Below are 19,983 nucleotides of genomic sequence, written 5' to 3' on the forward strand. Positions count from 1 at the left end.
CAAGGTCCTCGCCAAACCCCCCCCCCCCACCCCAGTTCTTAGCGGGGTTCCCAGACGAATTGGGCAAGGAATCCACTTGAAAGATCTATTGGGCCCTATATTAGTTATGTTACTGAATGCAATTTTCTACAAAGGTTCAAAGTTACCTGAATCTTGGAATGACGCTACCATTAGCATACTTTTAAAACCAGGAAAAGACCCCACAAGATGTGAATCGTACAGACCTATTTCCCTCCTGAACAATGATTATAAAATGTACTCGCAAATTTTAGCAACAAGACTAGGGCAGGTGTCAAATAAGCTTATCAATACTGATCAAAAGGACTTGATTAAGGGCAGACAACTCTTGAAGCTACACAGGAACTGATAGGAACAATTGATATAGCAACCCAAGAGAATATCCCTCTTTCGATTCTTGCATTTGATGCCGCTAAGGCATTTGACTGAGTGAACTGGGTATTTCTTGGGAAGGTAATCAGCAAATACAACTAAGGTGAAAAATTTTGGATGACAATCAAGAATATTTATGACTCTCCGGTGGCAAAAATATTTGTAAATGAAGTCCTGACCAAATAAATCAAGATTGAAAGAGGCACACGTCAAGGCTGCCCACTTTCTCCAATATTATAAAAATTTTATATTGAGCCGTTAGCTTATACATTAAGAACAACACAGGGAGTTATGCCATTTAGCTATCAAGGGTGGGAGAAGAAAGTGGCATTATACGCGGCCGATCTGATGGTTTTTACTAATAACCTCATGACATCTTTACCAATTATCAATAATTTATTAGATGATTTTGGGAGAGTCTCAGGATATCAAGTCAACCATCTAAAAATCGAATGTATAGAATGAAACTCCCCATTCCCACACCCAGCAGCAACAAATAGAATCAGGTATTTAGGAATAGAAATACTACATGCTATTGATTGGACAGCTCGTACAGATTTTGATATAAAGACGAAAGAGGCTATTAAACTCCTGAAAACCTGGAGTGGACTTCCATTGTCATTTATGGGGAGATCAAATGCAATAAAAATCATGATCCTGCCAAAATTCACTTTTATTTTTAACACTATACCTCGCGAGTTTAAGACAAAATGGTTTAAGAAAATACAAAGCGAGATTGACAGCTTTAACTGGGCATCAAAGGGAGTGCGCATAGCGTGGGAAAAATTACGCAGGAAAAAAGAACATGGGGCCAAAGCCAGTCCAGACCTGCTGTTTTAATTTAGAGCTTTCCAAATAAAAAGTTTCAGAGATTTTTAAAAGAACATCACTCCTAACCCTTTTAATGCTAGTCAATATTAACGGATGATTTATATTTGTATAAATTTGGTCACCCAAAATATTTTTAAAAAGTTACGCTGAAGGTCCTACGAGCCTCTTGCCTCATCTGGCACCAGATCACGAAGATATTACAAATACCTTATTTCAGCACCTTTGCTCCAATTTGGGACTCGCCTGGTACTCCAGAATGCCTGGGGGACATGTTAGCGATCCCCATTAAACAAGAAGGAATAACAAAATGGGGTCAACTGATACAAGCTGGGAGATTGGTCAGTTGATAATCTCTGGAAAAGAGTACAGATGGGAAACTATCAAGGTTCAAATATTACCAACTGACAAGCTGAGCCAAGAGCATGGAGAAAGCATTAGGTGAAGAAGCAGAGGAGGAGATTTGAAGAGATCCACCAAAGAAGGAGATCTCCAAATGGTACTGGCTTTTAATTTCAACAGGAGAAGATGACTTCATACTTCCTCTGAAGCTCTGGGAGAGAGACTTGCCTTCGAGGCATCTGAATCATTTATGGCAAGTATCTAGGACTACTTTATGGCGTGTTACACAGTATACACCCTTTAAGAAAAACCATCTCTTTACATTACAAAGGGCTTACTGGACGCCGGGGAAGTTGTCCAAGATAAATAAGCACGTGGAGAAAAGTTGCCCGAGATGTTGAGAGTTAAAAGCAGACAACACACACAATTCTGGTCTGAAGTGGGTAAATGAAATAATGGGACAAAACATAGAAGTAAGTGTGGACTTAACTATTTTTGGGGTGACTAATAATAATGGGGGCTCTGTAAATTTAAACAACAGGCAGAAACAGCTTTTGTTTGTAATAATTCAACTTGCCAGACAGGAGATACACATAAAATGGATCATAGCAGCCCCCCAACTGTGAACGAGTGGCTGACATCAGTGTGTAGGATTAAGAGGTGAGACTTGAGTAGAAAAGGAAGAAAGCCGATGAAGTTCTGGGAGGAATGGGAGAAGAATGATGCTTAGATTCAGCGCGGTGGTGGTTCCACGAGTTGCCAATTCAAAGAATTTGGAGATTTAGGACAACATTCCACCTCAGCCCAAGAAGGTTTCCCAGTTCAGGAAGAGGTGAGAATGAATCTGGTCGTTAAAGCTTCTGGTTTGGGATCCTAGTCTTTTTTATATCTCATCTTTGCATGATATGAGGACAAAAGAAAAAAAACTTGGTAGTGTGCACCTGGGCTTGAGACCCAGTGGTGGACAGGAATGTGGCCTGGGAAGGTTGCTTCAACCTACCTTTTGTTCCTGGTACAAATGAATTGCCCATTACCGGGCTAGAGTGGAGAAGTGTGGCTCAGGGGTTAGAGGCAGCAGACCCGGAAGCTGAGATCGGTCCTGGACCAGGGTTCAATTCCCCGCCTCGGCGGGTCTTGGGCTAAAAATTCCACGGACTCGATAATTCTCCCCCCGGTGACTCACGGGTTCACACTCTGCGACTCTGGGCAATAGCTTGCTTAATCTCCACAACGGCCCCTTGCGGCGGGATGCCTGACTTTCACCTTGTGGATACCCTGCTCTCTCACAGGGGAATACCAGGAAGGGTTCCCTAAGCAAGCGCCGGGACACCCACTGCGGGTAGCTGTGCGCTATATAAGCTCAACTACATTTACATTTACATTTACACGAGAGTTTTGCTCTCTGCACCCAAGATCCAGAGAGTGTCTTCCATACAAAGGGCTTGTTTGCTGAACGGCAACAAGACCGAGGTGCTAATCATAGGCCCAAACCCATCAGTTTGGTCGTCGGTGTGGTGGCCTCAGACCTTTGGTCCCACCCCCATACCGATTAATCAGGTGAAGAACATGGGCATGTGGCTGGATCCTAGGCTCTCTTTCGAGTATCAGTCCAGACGGGTGGTAGGTACCTGTTTTGGGGTCCTAAAAGGCCTCCGTAAGATCTTGGACCTGCTACCGGTACCTGTCAGGAAGACTATGGTGCACGCCCTGGTAACTTCCCTCCTGGATTACGGCAATTTACTGTATCTGGGTGCGACGGGGGCGTGTTTAAATAGGCTCCAATGTGTGCAGAATGCCGCAGCCAGAATGGTTCTCATGCTACCTAGAAGGGCGTCTTCGAAGAAGGCTCTGGTGTCTCTCCACTGGCTCCCTATCAGAGAGAGGGTGTTGTTTAAGGCACTCTGTGTGTGCCATCGCATCTCCCAAGGTAAGGGCCCTGCATATTTGGCGGGCCTGGTCTCTCACTATGTGGCCACTAGGCAGCTGAGATCCTGTGGTTTGGCTCTGATGAATGTCCCTAAGATCTCGAAGTCCAGGATGGGTGGCAGATCATTTCGGTGCCTGGCCCCTCAAAACTGGAATAAACTGCCACTGAGTCTTAGGCTGGAGGCAGCGGAAACCAAGTTCAGGAAAGACTTGAAAACTCACCTTTTTGTGTGGATTTAGGGCATCCTTAATCTCTGTTTTCGCTCTCTAGCTCTGTGTGGTTGCCTCTCACCATAGCTCGGGGACACACCAGAGGGTGTAACCAGGCGCTCTATAAATCTCTTTTTATTATTATTATTTATTATTGTTTGTACTGATCCTTGCCCATTTTTAACCACTTACGATGCTGATCACCCTAGTGGTAATCTTGGTGATCCTACTCGGTGGGTGCCATTTTGTCCATGGGGCTCCCTGTATTCACTTGTTGACCCAAACACCATAAAATCTTAATGACCAGCCTGAAGTTTCACAACTAGCCTTGGGTGGCAGAAGTACCATCTCCCAATATCATTGATGCCTACAGCTTTGAGCGTGACCAAGTATGGACTCACAGCTGACTCCCCATATGAGCTTTGGCTTCCAATGACAACCAGTAGTCAACAGACTCTGGATTATATGACAAGCGCCTTGTGAATCTTTGTGCATCCACCTGAGCACGTTTTGTGATTTGGGCCATCACTAATCCTAGAACTGGTTTAGGGTTAAAGGTGTTTGAGATCAGTGCAGCAGTGTCTCAAACCAACCGTGCTTTTGATGTGACCCACCTTCCTAGAACAGAAAATAGTCAGAAGGCACCTTTGATTGGACATTAGCCTTGATTGTATATAATTACTGTGTCATAGGGTCTCTGAGTTCCAGATGTTTATCACCTCCTTGGTTAAAGCTGGGCTTCTTTACTTTACTTTCCTGTCCCTGGTGATGCAAGCATACAGATGCAATCATGACTGGTCATATGTAATGCAACAGCAATGTGGGGCACTAGGGTAAATTCCACCACAGTTATTACCAATTTTATGGCAAGGCAAGGAGACCATTATTATGCATTTACCTCTTTATTGCCACACACATAACAGCAACAACTAGAGTAATAACTTTAAGAATTATGACTGAACCAACATTCTAACAGATATAAAAGTGCCAAACAAGCAGCCATCTTCCTTCTTTGTTGTTGTTCACACATCAGATAAATATAGAGTGTTTACTTAAGCTTGACACATGTGAAATAGTGGATGGTTTTAATAATTATCAGATTATCAAGGGCAAAGCCAATAGATTGGATTGATGGGTTTGAAATTATAAGCCATGAATGAGCGATAGTGTGCATGAAAGTTGAAAATTAAAATGTTTAATGGTTTTAAGATTTAAAATTAAGATATATTTTAGAGATAAATGTATCCAAAGGTTTATACTGAAACATGATATCTTTAGAGTTATCGTTTAAAAAAACACAATATCCTACCAGTTACTGATTTTCAGTTACCATGTAGGACACGCAATGTCTTTACTGTTGGGAAACACGATTTCTTAATTGTTACCGAATGATGGGTGGTGGTAATTAGGACAATTGCAGGGCTACTGTGAGTAGTGTCTGAATTATTTTGTTTAATGGTAAGGAAAACATTTTAAATTTGTGAAGGTTGCACAGTGTGGAGTAGTGCTGCGGTGTGAATTGTTGAGAAGATGAGAGCTGGGTTTTCAAAACCAGCTGCATGAGCGTCCACAAGCAAAGAGCTTGTGTCTCATCACTCTATAGTGTAGTCGGCAGTGCAAGCCATGTACAGATTTCAATGTACAACGGCAGCGCATGGGTCAGCGTGAGCTATATGAGCTCAGACGATGCCCAGAACTCAAGTCAGCGTATGCTTAGCACATACCTTTATAATATGGCAGGCACGTGCCTCCCAAATATGCATGTGGGAAAGTAATGAATTCAGCAAGGAAAATAGTTGAAAGTAGAGCAAGAGAGATTTACGCCTTATCTCATCATTGCAGAGGGAGATTTGGAATATTTTTGACAGGTTGGGCTTGCCATAGCCTTGTGAGGAGTTTTGGCAGCCATTTTGAAATAGGCTACTTTAACTAAGCATTACAGTGAATAAGGGCAGCCATATTTTGGGGAAAATAACAATTGTATTTTTCAGTCAGGCTCACTGTTATCAGTCAGTGTCAAGGACTAGCTGTGTGTAGAGGTGTATTTTGGGTACTGTGATTTGATATGTAGATATTATAATTTTGGAGGAAAAATATTAACGTTTTACAAGAATGGAGATGAATACTGCTGGAGATAAGTTTAGATGAGAAAGTATAGGCTTGCGTTGACACAGCTGTTGCAGTGTTATTCTCTCAGTTAGGAAAAAAGATTGATGAATGTGCGGAAAGGATGCTTCCTAAGGTCAGGCGTAGAGAGCCTCATACAGAGGAGGAAACATTTTGGACTGTGGAGGAGGTAGAGTTGAAGGCGTCAGGTTCTAATACGTTTGGACGTAAAGGCCATGCAACAAAGGAAGCATGTGGAAAGTAGAGATAGGGCTAAAAAATGGAAGGATTGTGAGGCACCTCAGGTGAAGAGGAAAAGGACAACTCATTTGGAGTTGAATGAAAGAGTGGCTTGTTTGTGATGTGACGTCATCAAGTGGAGATGTTCTGAGTGAGGATTCAGAGGTAGAGAAGTTGGATGTAAAAAAAGGAAAGCTGTATCTAACTAAAAGAAGATGAGGGATCGATTGATCCAATGGGAGAAAGCATGTTTAATCCAGCATGTTGCGCAATATGTGCAATTCTGGTTAAGGCGTGAAATGCGTACAGAGGTTCGCAACAGATTGCATTCAGTGTTCAAGGCCTTCTTTGGGAGAAAAAATTGAATATACCGCAGGGATGTGGAATTCATATAGACTGATGCCCAGGACATATTGTTTGGGGTCTAGGGCAACAAGTTTCCATGTGTATTTTGTCATTGGGACAGGTAGGCCAAATCCCTTGCAGCATAAACCCTTTTGCTGCAAGTTTGGAGTACCACATTATGGATCAGGGAACGGTACTTTCTGCAGTTAAGGTAATATTTTTGTCCAGATATTAATTCTGTTCATTCATTCATTTCATCTTTATTCGATCATGTTAAAAATAATCATAAAAGCACATATAAATGCATCATCTTAAAAGAAATTGTTTTACAAGGTATTATCTTTAAAATGACAAATATTTCATCACAGTTCTAGAATAAAGACGAGAGTGCATAAAAGATGCAAAAAGAGAAAAAGCATTTCATATCACAAGGCTAGGTACATTGTCATTTCTTAACGAACTCCGTAATCTACGCACCATCCCCTTCCTCTTCTACATGCAGGCCCATAGGAATGTCGCTACTGAGTAGCAAACCAAAGGGTCGGGTATTGTTTTTAAAAAGTATAAGGCTACCCGACACTGCTTAAATTTCATTTTCTTTAAAATTGGTTTGAGGTAGACATAGCTTTCATTCTCATAAAGCCTGCAAAATAAAACTAAGTTCAGTTTAAAGTGATAGATTATCACGTGGACACACGCTTAGGTCGAATTGGTTATATGGTTTTTTCTGGAAAACCAAGCATTAGGGGAATCAAGTTGGTGCAAAATCCCAGTAATATGAATCTGTGTTGCACCCTGTTTACATGGTACATGTCCTAACATAAAGGGCAGCTATATGGCTTTTGTGAATTCTCAATAATTTACAGAAGCAGGACAAGAAATAGTACTCCTAGAAAATATTTGTGAACTGCATTTTAGCATGAGCAAATATGCATGTGTAGATTTGCTCATACGAAAATATGAGTCTTTGCAAGTTCACTTGTCCTTCAACCACTTTTTTCCCCAACCCCGAAAAAAGGTTTATGTCTGCCATTGTCAGGAGTATATTTCCAACATTTCTCATTATGCAAAAAGATTAGAGAATAGTTGTTGAAAAACCTTAAAACATGCAAGTTAGTAGGCTTGCACAGACTCAAAAGGGCATTCTAACCATGGAACTATTGCCTCCCACTACCTTCAGCCCCAGTATGTAGATCTGCGGAAACGTGGCAACATTAGGGTATTGCAAGAATTCAAACTCTACTATAATATGAGCCCTGGCATATTCAGAGATGCTATGTCAGAACTCTTATTTAAAAAGATTGCTGCCATAATGTGTTGCCGCACTACATGGCACAAAAGGGACAAGTGGATTTTGTTACAGGACAAGTAGATTTATAAAGCAACCTGCCCCATGGACAAGTAGATATTTTATAAATTCCACACCCCTGATAATACTCCTGAGTTGGATGCATGAATGTTGGCCTTCTTGAATAGGTCTGGAAGAGATCCAAGAACGTTATTAGACAAGGATTAAGAGGGTGCTAGGATAGGCTCCTTGATGTTTTTGGACCCATTACAAAAAATTTAAACTTCTATGAAGATTCTTACGTGAATGGGGTAAAGTTGAATGTAGAAGAGCTGAGGCAATGGGTGCAAAGGGTGGTTTGTCTTCTGGGCAATGCAAATGCCTACGTTGTGTAAGATTATCTTCATGAAGATTGATTGTAAACCTGCAGAGTTACCAAATAAAAAGGCTGGTGTGAAGGCCAAGGGTTTTTTATATGGAGATGAATTTGTGAAGGACCTAGCCAAAAATGTTAGTGCATTTAATTCTATACAAAAAATTGCAGAAAGATATGTGCAAGGTTTTTGGCAGGGCCGGGAGAGCTGAAGTTCGGCTTCCTGGCCGATGATTTGGGATCACGAGAACGTCATTCTCGCGAGGCTTTAGACCCTCCAATGGGTTTTACAACCAGGGTTTCTATCCCCGGAGACAAAGAGGAAGAGGAAGATCCACCAGAGATGAAAGATGGCCAGAGGTGCACAAGGTTTGTTCGCAGAAAGGCCCTTTACGTCCCCGGTTAAAGTTGGACAGCAGACTCACTCACTTTGCTGCACATTGTAGGGAGATAAATCAGATAAATGGGTGATTCAGACAGTGCAGGGTTACAAATTAGAGTTTGTAAAGGAACCAGAACATAGGAGTTACCCAAGAATATTAAGATTTTCAGAAAAGTGGATGAAACTGTAGGTCAGGAGGTGGAAGGTATGTTCGAGAAGGGAGCAATAGAGAGGTGCTTGAAGACCTCACAGGGGTTTGTATGCAATATATTTTTGGTAAGAAACAAGGACAAAGGGATGAGACCAGTAATAAACATAAGAGATCTGAATGATTTTGTTCAGTACAATCATTTCAAGATGGATGGAATCCATCTGCTTAGAGATCCTTTGAGAAAAAGAGACTGGTTGACTCATCTGGATCTCAAGGATGCCTACATAATTCCTATTTGTAAGAAAGATAGGGATTATCTAAAGTTTCGATAGAAAGGGAAGATGTGGAGGTTCACTTGTCTCCAATTTAGGTTGACATAAACACCATGGTTGAGATCAAAAGGTGTGCATCCGATTCTTTACTTGGACGATATTTTAATTGCGGCAGAGCCAAGAGAGTTGGCTTTTGAAAAGACAGAGTTGGCAGTCCGGGTTCTTGAGGATTTGGAATTTGTGGTAAACACAGACCAGTATTGTTTTATACCGAGTCAGGAAATTATATTTTTAGGTTTCCAGATACAGACATTGGACTGTGTCTTGACATTACCAGCAGAGAAGGTGAAACAAATTTGCAGGGAGTTAAGGAAGGTTCTGCAGAGCAGCTTTATATCTCTACAGCAGTTGGCAAAAATGCTGGGTTTCGTTTCAGCTTTAATTCAGCTGATTTTTCCAGCTCCAATTCATTATCGAGCTTTGCAGAGATTAAAGGCTCAACATCTAATGAGGGGAATGAAGTACTCCCAAACAATTCAGTCGAGTTAGGCTGAGGGAGAGGAGTTGGAATGTTGGAAGGAGAATATGGAAGCATGGAATTGGAGAGCAATTTTGATGCACTTCTGAATATAGTAATAGAATCAGATGCCAGTCTTCAAGGCTGGGGAGCGAGGTGACATCTGAAAACAACAGGAGGTAAATGGTTACTTCAGGAAAATGAGATGCATATAAACTCTTTAGAGCTGTCAGTAGAGTTGTTTGCAGTGAAGAGTTTGGAAGGAATAGTGTGAAGTGTTGTGTGTTGTTAAGGATGGACAATGTGTCAGCGGTAATGTCTGTGAATCGGTTGGGAGATCCACTGTCGAAGGCACTGTCAGAATTGGCATAGAGTTTTTGGCATTTTTGCCTAAATCAGAAGATCATGGAACAGGCACAGCATATTCTGGGGCTCAGCAATTGCATGGCAGATTGTAATCTGAAAAATGTGTGGGACTCGAGCAATTGGATGTTGAATAGGGAGGTGTTCAGAGCATTAGAGATGAGATGGAGACCTTCTCAAAAGGATCTTTTTGTGAGCGATTTGAATGCAAAACGGCAAAATATTTGGAGTTGGAAACCTGATCCCGAGTGGCGTGCAGTGGATGCATTTATGCAGATTTGGGGTCAGTGATAAAATTATGCGTTTCTCTCTTTCTCATTGACTCAGAGTATTGATGATGGTGGGAAGGGAGCAGGGAGAACTGTTGCTGGTAGCTCTATTTTGGCCCACTCAGGTGTGGTTTCCGGAAGTGATGAGCTTGTGGTGGACGAGCCAGTGCTTCTAACCGTTTGTGTGAGATTATTGGTAAATCCAGCAGGAGAATGTCACAAGTTTGTTCTGAATGGTCAAATGTAGTTGATGGTGTGGATGATTTCAGGCGAATATGGCAAATTCAGGATTATCGTCTGAGGATCTTAGATACCGTGGGCCACAAAGGCATACAGACTGGCATGGGAAAGATGGGTTTGTTGGTGTACTGAAAGGGGTTTAAATTCCAGATCAGCACCTGTGGTGAGTGTGAAAAATTACTTAACTGAAGCATTTCTGAGAGGAAGATCATATAGTTCGGTGAATTTTAATAGATCGGCTATTTCGGCGGGACATTATTTGGTGAATGGCCTTTGGGTCAGGCGTATATTGTGAAAAAATTTAACAGAAGTGTGCGGTTGGAAGTTTCTCGGAGGCAGAGGTATAAATCTTGATGGGATGTAGATATGGTACTGAATAAGTTGTCTGCATAGAATGATAATGAAACTTTGAACTTAAAGAATTAACATTGAAGGTTACCATGCTTCTTTGTTTATGAATCACTTAGAAAAGTATCGAATGTTAGGGCTTTAGAGGTCTTGAATAGGTGTTATGTGCCAGTAGGTGTTTGCTTCGATATTAATAAGGGGACAAAATTGATGTCACAAACTATTTTCAAGCCAAATGGGTAGGGGAATCAAAGGTTACATGTTATAAAATGTGTAAAGGAATATGAGAAAAGAACTGAGAGTTTAAGAGATGGAAGGGAATATCAATGTCACTGTTAAGCATTGCGAGGAATGGATTTAGTGCATTGCGGGTTCGTCTGTAATTTACGAATTGGCCAGCAGATGGAGAACTCGTCTTATGATAGACAGACAAAGCCGTTTATTTAGCGAAACAAATCGTGTGCACTCCATGAAGGACATGCAACACTGTGGAGAACCAGATACACCAGTATCCAATCACAATACTCCCTACAGCCACTGGAATTAAAACAAAGCCCCTCGCGGGTCTGATTCTCTAGCCAACTAGCACACGTGCAGATAAATAGTCAACATTTACACGAAGAACTTAAAGGACCAGGAGCTAGCGACAAGTGTAAGGAAACACAAAGCACTCAATAGGAAAGTAGCTTAGGCAGTCCTTCGGTACTTGAAGTCCTAGATTAGAGGAATGACGTGTTTTTCCCAGGATCAAACAATTTGCTCAAGGTAGAAGCAGCGGTCGAAGAGCACAAAAAAAAGTAAGGGGGCTTTGATGCTGTGCACAATGGGGGTAAGCGAGTTAGCTTGGGGGCGGGGTCAAAGGCATGTCTAAAAGAAAATCTGTAACTTTTTTCGGTCTTTCACCTTGAGGTATGTGCATATAAACTAGCACAGAGCATAGATGAAAAATAAGTGCAATTTAGGTTAATCAATGGGAAATGCACTATCATACTTTATGAAAGCTCTATTAGTTAATGTACTCCAGAAATCTGTGTTTGTAACCACTGAGCCATGGAAATGAGACCTTCTTGGAGCAGAGGAGAAAAGTTAGCGGCATAACAAAGGGGCCTGAGTTACACGACTTTATAAAGCACACAATTCACAGCTCAGCTGGTAACTCCTTTCCAATACCTTTCGAAAATAATAAATCTGTGTCATCGGGAAGTGTCAACTGATTACAATAATTAAAGCCAATACCGGCTTCCGGGCTCCGTTTACATTTGCAGACTGACCTGTTGTGTACATTTACATTTCATTCAGGCAGCAGGCACCCTGGCAAGAAAGCTTGTTTAGCTGTCTGCCTGCCTTTGGTTGCACATTGGTTGACATTGTTCTGCATTCTGTCCATCAACTGTTGTTTTTGCATTTGTCACCCCGAGTGGGATGGGTATGCTCAGACGTGAGTCCCATGCTCTCCACACCACTGGAGTCAAGCTATCCTGGCTGAAGACGGCTGATAGCCAGAAACCGGTCCTAGGATGCTTGATTCCGGTCCAGGAAAGACATGGCTTGGCAGTTCGGGCTGGACTGTTCCCATGAGGCACAGGGTCAAGGCTGATTTGCACATGGCCAAGTCTGAACTGGGGAGGTGTGGAGTGCAAAAAAAAAAAAGATGGATTTAGGCCCAGATCTCTGTACTGGGGTGAATGTATGACATTGTTCTGCATTCTGTCCATCAACTGTTGTTTTTGCATTTGTCACCCCAAGTGGGATGGGTATGCTCAGACGTGAGTCCCATGCTCTCCACACCACTGGAGTCAAGCTATCCTCGCTGAAGACGGTTGATAGCCAGAGACCGGTCCTAGGATGCTTGATTCCGGTCCAGGAAAGACATGGCTTGGCAGTTCGGGCTGGACTGTTCCCATGAGGCACAGGGTCAAGGCTGATTTGCATATGGCCATGTCTGAACTGGGGAGGTGTGGAGGGCAAAAAAACGATGGATTTAGGCCCAGATCTCTGTACTGGGGTGAATGTATGACATTGTTCTGCATTCTGTCCATCAACTGTTGTTTTTGCATTTGTCACCCCGAGTGGGATGGGTATGCTCAGACGTGAGTCGGCTGATAGCCAGAAACCGGTCCTAGGATGCTTGATTCCGGTCCAGGAAAGACATGGCTTGGCAGTTCGGGCTGGACTGTTCCCATGAGGCACAGGGTCAAGGCTGATTTGCATATGGCCATGTCTGATCTGGGGAGGTGTGGAGTGCAAAAAACGATGGATTTAGGCCCAGATCTCTGTACTGGGGTGAATGTATGACATTGTTCTGCATTCTGTCCATCAACTGTTGTTTTTGCATTTGCCTTTGGTTGCACAGCACAGGAGACTCCCTGGCTTACACCGCAGCTGAAGCATTTCAGCTCTTTGAACTAACTGTTCCGGGACGGTGATCTTTTCTCAGAAAAGTAGGAGAACTGTTTTCCTTTAATTAAAAAAGTATGGGCATGTTGTGCCCCTCCGATCCCGTCAACTTCGACCACTTGGTCGAAGTCAGGGTTGGATCTACTAAAGTAAGAAAACTAAATGCCACCCTCCTTGTTGCCGCCTTTGCTGTCCTTGTAGAGATGGGTCTCTCTTTTCAGTTCTATGTTTCTAAGTTGATTAATATATACGGAGATGTCCGCTATGTATTAGGTGATTCTGTGGGTGGCACGGTATGAAGACATAGAGCACGCTTTAAAAGCAATAGGTACAAACTGACTTTAATGCAAGCATAGCGGAGGTGCTGGCGGTTTTGAATATTCCACTGCCACCATTTTTTCCTATTGTGTCTCAATTAAAGCTTGGAAATTTGCCTCCAGGCTGGTGTCACCTTGTGACTTCTCCGGAAAGCTCCTTGTCTCAAGCCCATGCCCCCGCTCCCCTCTGCCCTGCATCTCTCTTGAGGCTCCAGCTGCCCTGTGTGTGTGTGTGCCACCCGGAGGATCCTTCTGTTGTGACTCCCCTGGTGCCCCTGGAAGCTATTGATCTCCTGACTCCAAAAGGCGCCTAAATGGTCCTCTCCTCCTGCCGCCTGTGTACCGCTGAGGGGCCTGTTCTCCAGATGCCCTCTCTGCCCCTGATGGCTCCTGCTCTCGTACCCCCATGAGTACCTCGGAGGACATGCCCTCATGGCACCCTGTGAGCCCATAAATGCTCCACCCGTGGCCCTTTGTATATCCAAAGGAAGGGCGGTCGAAGTCCATTAAAAAAAGTATGGGAACTGTGATGATGTGGCAATGGGGGGAGGTGAGTGAGCGTGAAGGCGGAGTCATAGGCGTGGCTAAAACAACCAAAATATTCCATAACATTTACGGTCTTTTACTTTCAGGTAACTACATACACAATAATAATCCAAGGTGATGGAGTGTTGCACTACCCAGATATTCACAGGTTAGCAATGAAGCTCAATTAGTTCCTTAGTAGAAAAAGAAGCTACATGTGCAGGTTGACCAGTTGCGCACATTTGCATTTCTTTCAGGCAAGCAGGGACTCTGGGAAAAGGCTTATTTATCTGTCTGCCCCTTATTCGGTTTCACAGCACAGGAGTCTCCTTGCCTTGCACTTCAGCTGAAGCATCTCAACTCTCGGAATTAACAATCCCGGGGTGGTTCTCTTTTCTCCAAAAGTAGGGGAACTGTTTTGTTTACATTTTTTTTTAATGATGGGTACGTCGTGCCCCACAGATCCCACCCACGTCGACCCGGAGCAGTGCTTTAAATGGGCCCGTACTCACCGGTACGGAGTACCGGCACTTCCGAAATTTCTGGCCCTCATTACCGGCACGTTTCTTAGGTCAGGGAGAGTACCGGTACCCTGATTGAGAGCAGAGCAGGCTCAGGTTACTTATCTCCTCCAGCTAGGGGCAGATGCCGCTCTGCTTCCGATTGAGCCCTTCAGTGGCCTTTTGCACAATCACTGCTGGTGATTACAGCAGCGCTCACTTGAATGGCCCCTGACTGCAGGGGTCTGAGAGGGCTTGCCTTGCGTCACGCTGTGATCAACAGTACAGGGTCTAGACAGACCCTGCACTGTTGATCGGGTGCACAATGGCTATTATGCTTAAAGTGTTAAGGCACGGTGGGGGGGGTGGGGGGGGGGGGGGGGTAGGGGGCCCTTCCTTTATCAAGTGTGTGAAATTGGTTGGGGCTGCTAGTTCATCACTAATTGCTGTCCCCTACAACTGCCAAACTGAAGATCTATACATTTATCAAAATAGCTCCAAACGGTGCCCTAGCAAGGCTTTGATGCCTACAAATTCAGCAGCCACGTCCCAGGAACGCATGACTGATTGGACGTCCATGCAGGATGGGCAGAAGAAGCAGGAGAACAGTACCACCAATAAAAACTTTGGTCCATATTGCAATTTGCCAATGAAAATTAATGGTCGGGAGACTAAAGTTCTGCCAAGTACGAATCTAATCTCATCACAGGGAATCTCAGCTGCCATAGGAGTCCAATAAAACGGGGAGGGAGGCACCACAAAAAAGAAACTAAAAACCTTCCAATAATTCATTCACCACCAGCAGCCGTCCCACATGTGGTGATGACAGGAGTTCCACCATTGAGAGATGGACAGTTCGGGTCTCATGGGGATCTGAAGAACGAGTGTCTAAATATGGGTGGGAAAGTTCAGGGGCTATCAAATATCAAAAGCCCACGACATTCTACTTACCTGTCGAGTAAGGAGGATTGGTGGGGAAACGAAAGACCGCCCAGGTGGCTGCGTAATCATCAACTTCGGGAACCCTGCTGTGGCCCACCAATTGTTATTCGGTTTTCATTTTCATCAGGCAAGGGAGCACTGACTTAGTACTCAATTAGCTGGGGTATTTTTATAACCCCCTATCAGCCTTAGAGAGAGCAAAGGTTCAATCCTGAATGACAATTATTCACTCCCCGCTGCACTTTGCACCTTCAGCCTTCATTGGGTGGTCTCCAGTTTAACGTGCCAGTAAACAACAGGTTTGGGCCATGTTGACTGAATTAATGACGTAGAGTACCTTGCAATGATGAGAAATGTTCTGTCGGTACTGGATCAGGTGGCAGCCCCAGCAGAAGGGTTCCACCACAGTGTTGGCGTCTGAAAAGGATACTCCGTGTACAGCTATCTCTTAACCATCACCAGGGCAAGACACCACCAGGTATACAACCTGAGAATCAGGAATTGTCCGTGGCATAAACGGGGAGGGGGCAGTGGGTAATCCCAAGACACCCCTAGAGGCGTCATATCATCATGTAACCTTTCCAAGGAACAGTGCCCGGACACCTTTCTCCCCCCTGCTACTGATTGTGTCCAAGCGAGTAAAATGAGGCGTGTGAAATGGGCTGGGGCTGCCAGTCAGTAATCCTGTCCCATTTAGGGAAATGCACTGACCGTACTAAAGTGTGCGGCAGTGTCACAGAATCCTGTACATTACCCAAAGCTGTTTTCTTTTCATCACTAATCACTGCCTTTGTATGATAACACGACTGACCTGAATACTGGCTCCATGGGTGTAAAGTTAACCCTTCCCATAGAGAAATGAACGGCAGGGAACGCTGCAGCACTCCAGGAATGAGCTCCTGGACAACTGGCAAATGGATTTGGTTGAGGGTAAGTTAAGATGAACATAGAAGGAAGGGGAGGGATGACTGTATAGAAGTGAGGTGACAGGTGAAGTTAGGATTGCCACTTTTTTCACATAAAAATACCAGATATTTGTTGAGTTGTGAAATCGTGAATGGGCTTTGAAATTGCATTTTAATTCAAATGTGTGTACAGTCAAAAATCCTGTGCCTTTCTTGTTAACTTTAATAATCGTTTATATATATATATATATATATATATATATATATATATATATATATGTGTTGCTGACACTCGTGGGGGCATGACCCGCTCACCCTGCGCCAAACCGATGGACTGCCATGGTTATTTTGGATAGCAGAGGTGAGAAAGGAAGATAAGTGAGGGTACACCTCACTTGGACAGTTTGGAACAACTTGCCATTTCAAAATTACGATGCTGCTGCTCCGTGACAATTTTAGGCACACAGACACTTTATTTCGAAATGCTATTTTTACAACTGTGCAATGATGGTAAAGAATGCTATTAAGTAAAAGAATGATATTCTCCACGTGTGTACAAATGAAAACTGATGCATTTTGGAACTTGTGGTGCTATCACGGAAAGTCACATGACTTGATAAATTGGAGCACTTGCAATCATTATGTAAATTGTTGCCTACCTGTGAACAAGGCTTAACAAAGCTGAAACGCGTAAGGTTTGGAGCTGCAGAAAAATGCATTAAATGGCTGGAAATGATTCTGAACCGGGCTCTGCAAATCTTTTCTTGATACATATACATAAATATATATATATATATATATATATATATATATATATATACATATATATATATATATATATATTCGCAGACCTGTGTGTGCCTATTTGTGTGCGAGAGAAAAAGGGAGAGAATCAGGACACTCTCAGGAGATATTTTAAAGACAATGGGTGGAATGCTTTTGTATTCATCTCAGCTTGTTTCGCTCTCAGTGTGTGTGCCCGCTTGAGAATATATAGTACGGTGCCAAACAACAACAAATAACGTATGGCATTAAGAAGCGGCAAATATGACAAAGCAAGGAAATGTTAACATATCATCCTGTTTGGCTTTCATTTTGTGTAATGAGTTAACCTGATTGGTTCACATAAACGCATTTCTCATGCGTTTTGAGATGTGCTGCAACTGGTACAAAAGTCATTATGTATCATCATATCTTGCCCCTAGCCCCGCCCATTTGCCACACCTCTAACTTATTTAAATGAGTACCTGCACTTATTTTTCCCATTTAAAGCACTGCCCAGGAGACTCCCCCACTCCTGACCCCTAAATACACCTGGATACTCCTATTCTTATGCCACACTCTCTCCCCAACCACCCTGTGTCATCTAAAGGCTCCTGCTGCCAAGTTCCCCTGTGTGTCCCTGTACACACCCGCTCTCTTCCCCCTGTCTTATCCAGAGACGCCTGCTCTCTGGATAGCTATTAGCTATTGCTATCCTGCACCCACGCCACGTGTCGCAAAAAGGCTCCTATTCTCCTGTTGCCCAGTGTATGTATCCCTGGAGACACCTACCCTCCTGCCCCCCCTCCACCCAGCGTCATCCAGAGGCTCCTCCACTCCTGGTGGTCCAAGGGCTCAGGAGAGACCTAGGGGCCCCTGCTCTCCTAACCACTGTGTCACCTACAGACTCCTCCACCCCTGGCACCAGGGGATACCAGGGTGCCCCTGCTCTCTTGCCCCTGTGGCCCCTAGGGACTCGTGCTCTCCTGCCCCCGCTGTCTGTGGGCTCCTGCCCCCTCCACCCGGCCAATCAGAGGCTGCTCCAATCATGTCCCTGGGAAGGACCTTTGGTGATCCTGAACTCTCTCGCCCCTGTGTCAGCCAGAGGCTCTTCCTTTCCGGCCCCGGGGACCCCCTGACTGCATACGGTGGTGCCCTGCAGCATTGTGTGATCTTCAGCCCCTTCCCGTGGCGGGCAGTGGTCAGAGACGCATGTAACCCTGAATCTGTGTGTGAAGTTGCAGCCCCTCTCCCAGCAAACCCTCCGAGGCAGGGGTCGGCGCCCTCTCACCTGCCCGTCCTCCCACCCCCGTCCCTGTCCATGTTGGTACGTTCTGCATTCAACCTGGCCGCTCACCTGCCAGTGCCACCCTCCGCCGAGGGGCGCAGCCCCAGCCACGGGATCCCAGTGATGCCTTGCTGCCGGCCGGGGCGGGGGCAGCGGCAGGAAGCGCTCTGGGAGGAGCCATCTGACAGCAAAGGGGAGTTTCCAGCTGGCTCTGCGCAGCTCGTCACCGGCCGAGCACAGTGATTCCCCTGCAGCAGGAGAGCGGAGAGGCAGGGCCCTGGCAGCAGCAGCAGAGCGGCAGGGAAGGGGTTAAAGACTCTGCCAGGCCAGGGAGGGACCCACTGCCAGCGCTGCTCTCAGCACAGCGGACCGAGTCCACAGCACTGCCCGCTGCACCCACCGGTTTCTGTCCTCTGAGCCGCCACCGACTCCATCCATCCTCAGACCCCCGCCCCCCCGGGCTGGACCATCGTCTGCTGATCCGCAGCATCACCCGTCCGGGTAGGATCCTCACTCAACCGATCCATCCATTCATTCACCGAGGTTGGATAACAACCCCTGCTGACACCTCCGCTGCCGGACTCTAGCGGCGCTACAATGGCTACGAAGATCGACAAAGAGGCGTGCAGGGAGGCGTACAACCTGGTGAGAGACGACGCCAATGGAGTGAGCTGGTAAGTACCTGGTACTCGGAGATTCCGTCTTTATTTATTGGTCCCTTGTAGGTTCGGGGTCTTTCCATCACGTTCTTAGCGCAGCCACGCCCTACAAATGAACAACTAGACTGTTATATAGTTTAATCGCATAACTGGCATCCTCCATTTTTATATAGTGCCTGGTATTGGAATTTAGTGTTTCTAAGCGCTGGACGTTTTTTGCAGAGAGGGGGATTTTCCACACGCTGATAAAGCTCTTTGTACCAGATCACACGCCCTGGTCAAATGGGTAGCCGGGATTAGAGCTTGGATTCCCCCTAATGTCAAAGTTGGCAATTTGGCTGCTTTGATTCCCACAGACACAAATGTGATACACAATATTTCAACTGCAGAACACCCACAAAAGTACAACAAATTAGTTTCCAGAAGTTTGTTGATCAAATACATCGTGACCAGGGACGGGACCCATGGCCCCGACCTCACGGTCAACTGCTTGTTGTGCACAGGGAGCGCTACAAAGTATCCCAGTTTAGGTACACGCTGATGTTGCCACCTCGCACAGCCGCACCCTTTTTTAGCTGAGCTGGTAAACGGCGCCCGAGGGCAGGGCGCGTGGTGGAGCGGACCGAGGGTTGTGTCTCGCGCTCTAAGGCCGACAGTGGAACTTGAGAAAAACACCCCTGAATCACCGAATTACGGTATTCACCCCTCTGCCTTAAATACCATTTAGCAGATTCCAACCGGCATGTCTATAATCTGCGCTCATTTAGGCCGATCTAAGTACAGCGCTTCCTGCTCTTGCTACAATAGAGGTCTCTGCTTCTTGGCGCTATGTGCACTACATCACATACCATCATATTTATATAATGTGTTCTATAGCGTAGCTTTGCTGTCTTTGTGCTCCCCATGTGTAAATACAACAGCTGTAACCCCCTCCATGTACAAGCTCCCCCCCCCCCCCCACAACTGGCACTAGTGTGGACACATGTTCTTTCTCTCCCAAGGGTCACTTTCAAATACGAGGGCTCTACCATCGTGCCGGGGGAGCAGGGCTCGGAGTACGAGGAGTTTGTCAGCAGCTGCACAGGTGAGGTCACCTTT

The 19,983-nt window shown here is 44.9% G+C and overlaps 2 protein-coding genes across 6 annotated transcripts in view; one reads left to right on the plus strand and one right to left on the minus strand.

Annotated features, from left to right (window-relative positions):
• Positions 1-19,983, minus strand: part of KLHL36 (kelch like family member 36) — a 62,851-nt gene that overhangs the window by 21,290 nt on the left and 21,578 nt on the right. The window contains exon 1 of one of the 5 annotated variants that reach the window (XM_078670784.1): positions 18,909-18,942. The exons of 3 other annotated variants lie outside the window; for them this stretch is intronic. Coding sequence is in view for 1 of the 2 variants with exons in the window: in XM_078670780.1 (XP_078526906.1) it covers positions 18,296-18,407 (112 nt within the window). In the remaining variant the exon portion in view is untranslated. Of the gene's footprint in view, positions 1-18,295; positions 18,426-18,908; positions 18,943-19,983 lie in introns of those variants that run through there. One more of the 5 variants, XM_078670780.1, reaches the window with a different exon arrangement.
• The window catches only part of COTL1 (coactosin like F-actin binding protein 1), an 87,443-nt gene continuing 84,877 nt past the window's right edge, over positions 17,418-19,983 (plus strand). Inside the window, exons 1-2 of the mRNA XM_078670785.1 lie at positions 17,418-18,900; positions 19,887-19,969. Coding sequence (XP_078526911.1) covers positions 18,824-18,900; positions 19,887-19,969 — 160 coding nt within the window. The 5' untranslated portion in view covers positions 17,418-18,823. The remainder of the gene's footprint in view (positions 18,901-19,886; positions 19,970-19,983) is intronic.

This window comes from Lissotriton helveticus, chromosome 12 (assembly GCF_964261635.1).
Source record: "Lissotriton helveticus chromosome 12, aLisHel1.1, whole genome shotgun sequence".
Taxonomy (NCBI): domain Eukaryota; kingdom Metazoa; phylum Chordata; class Amphibia; order Caudata; family Salamandridae; genus Lissotriton; species Lissotriton helveticus.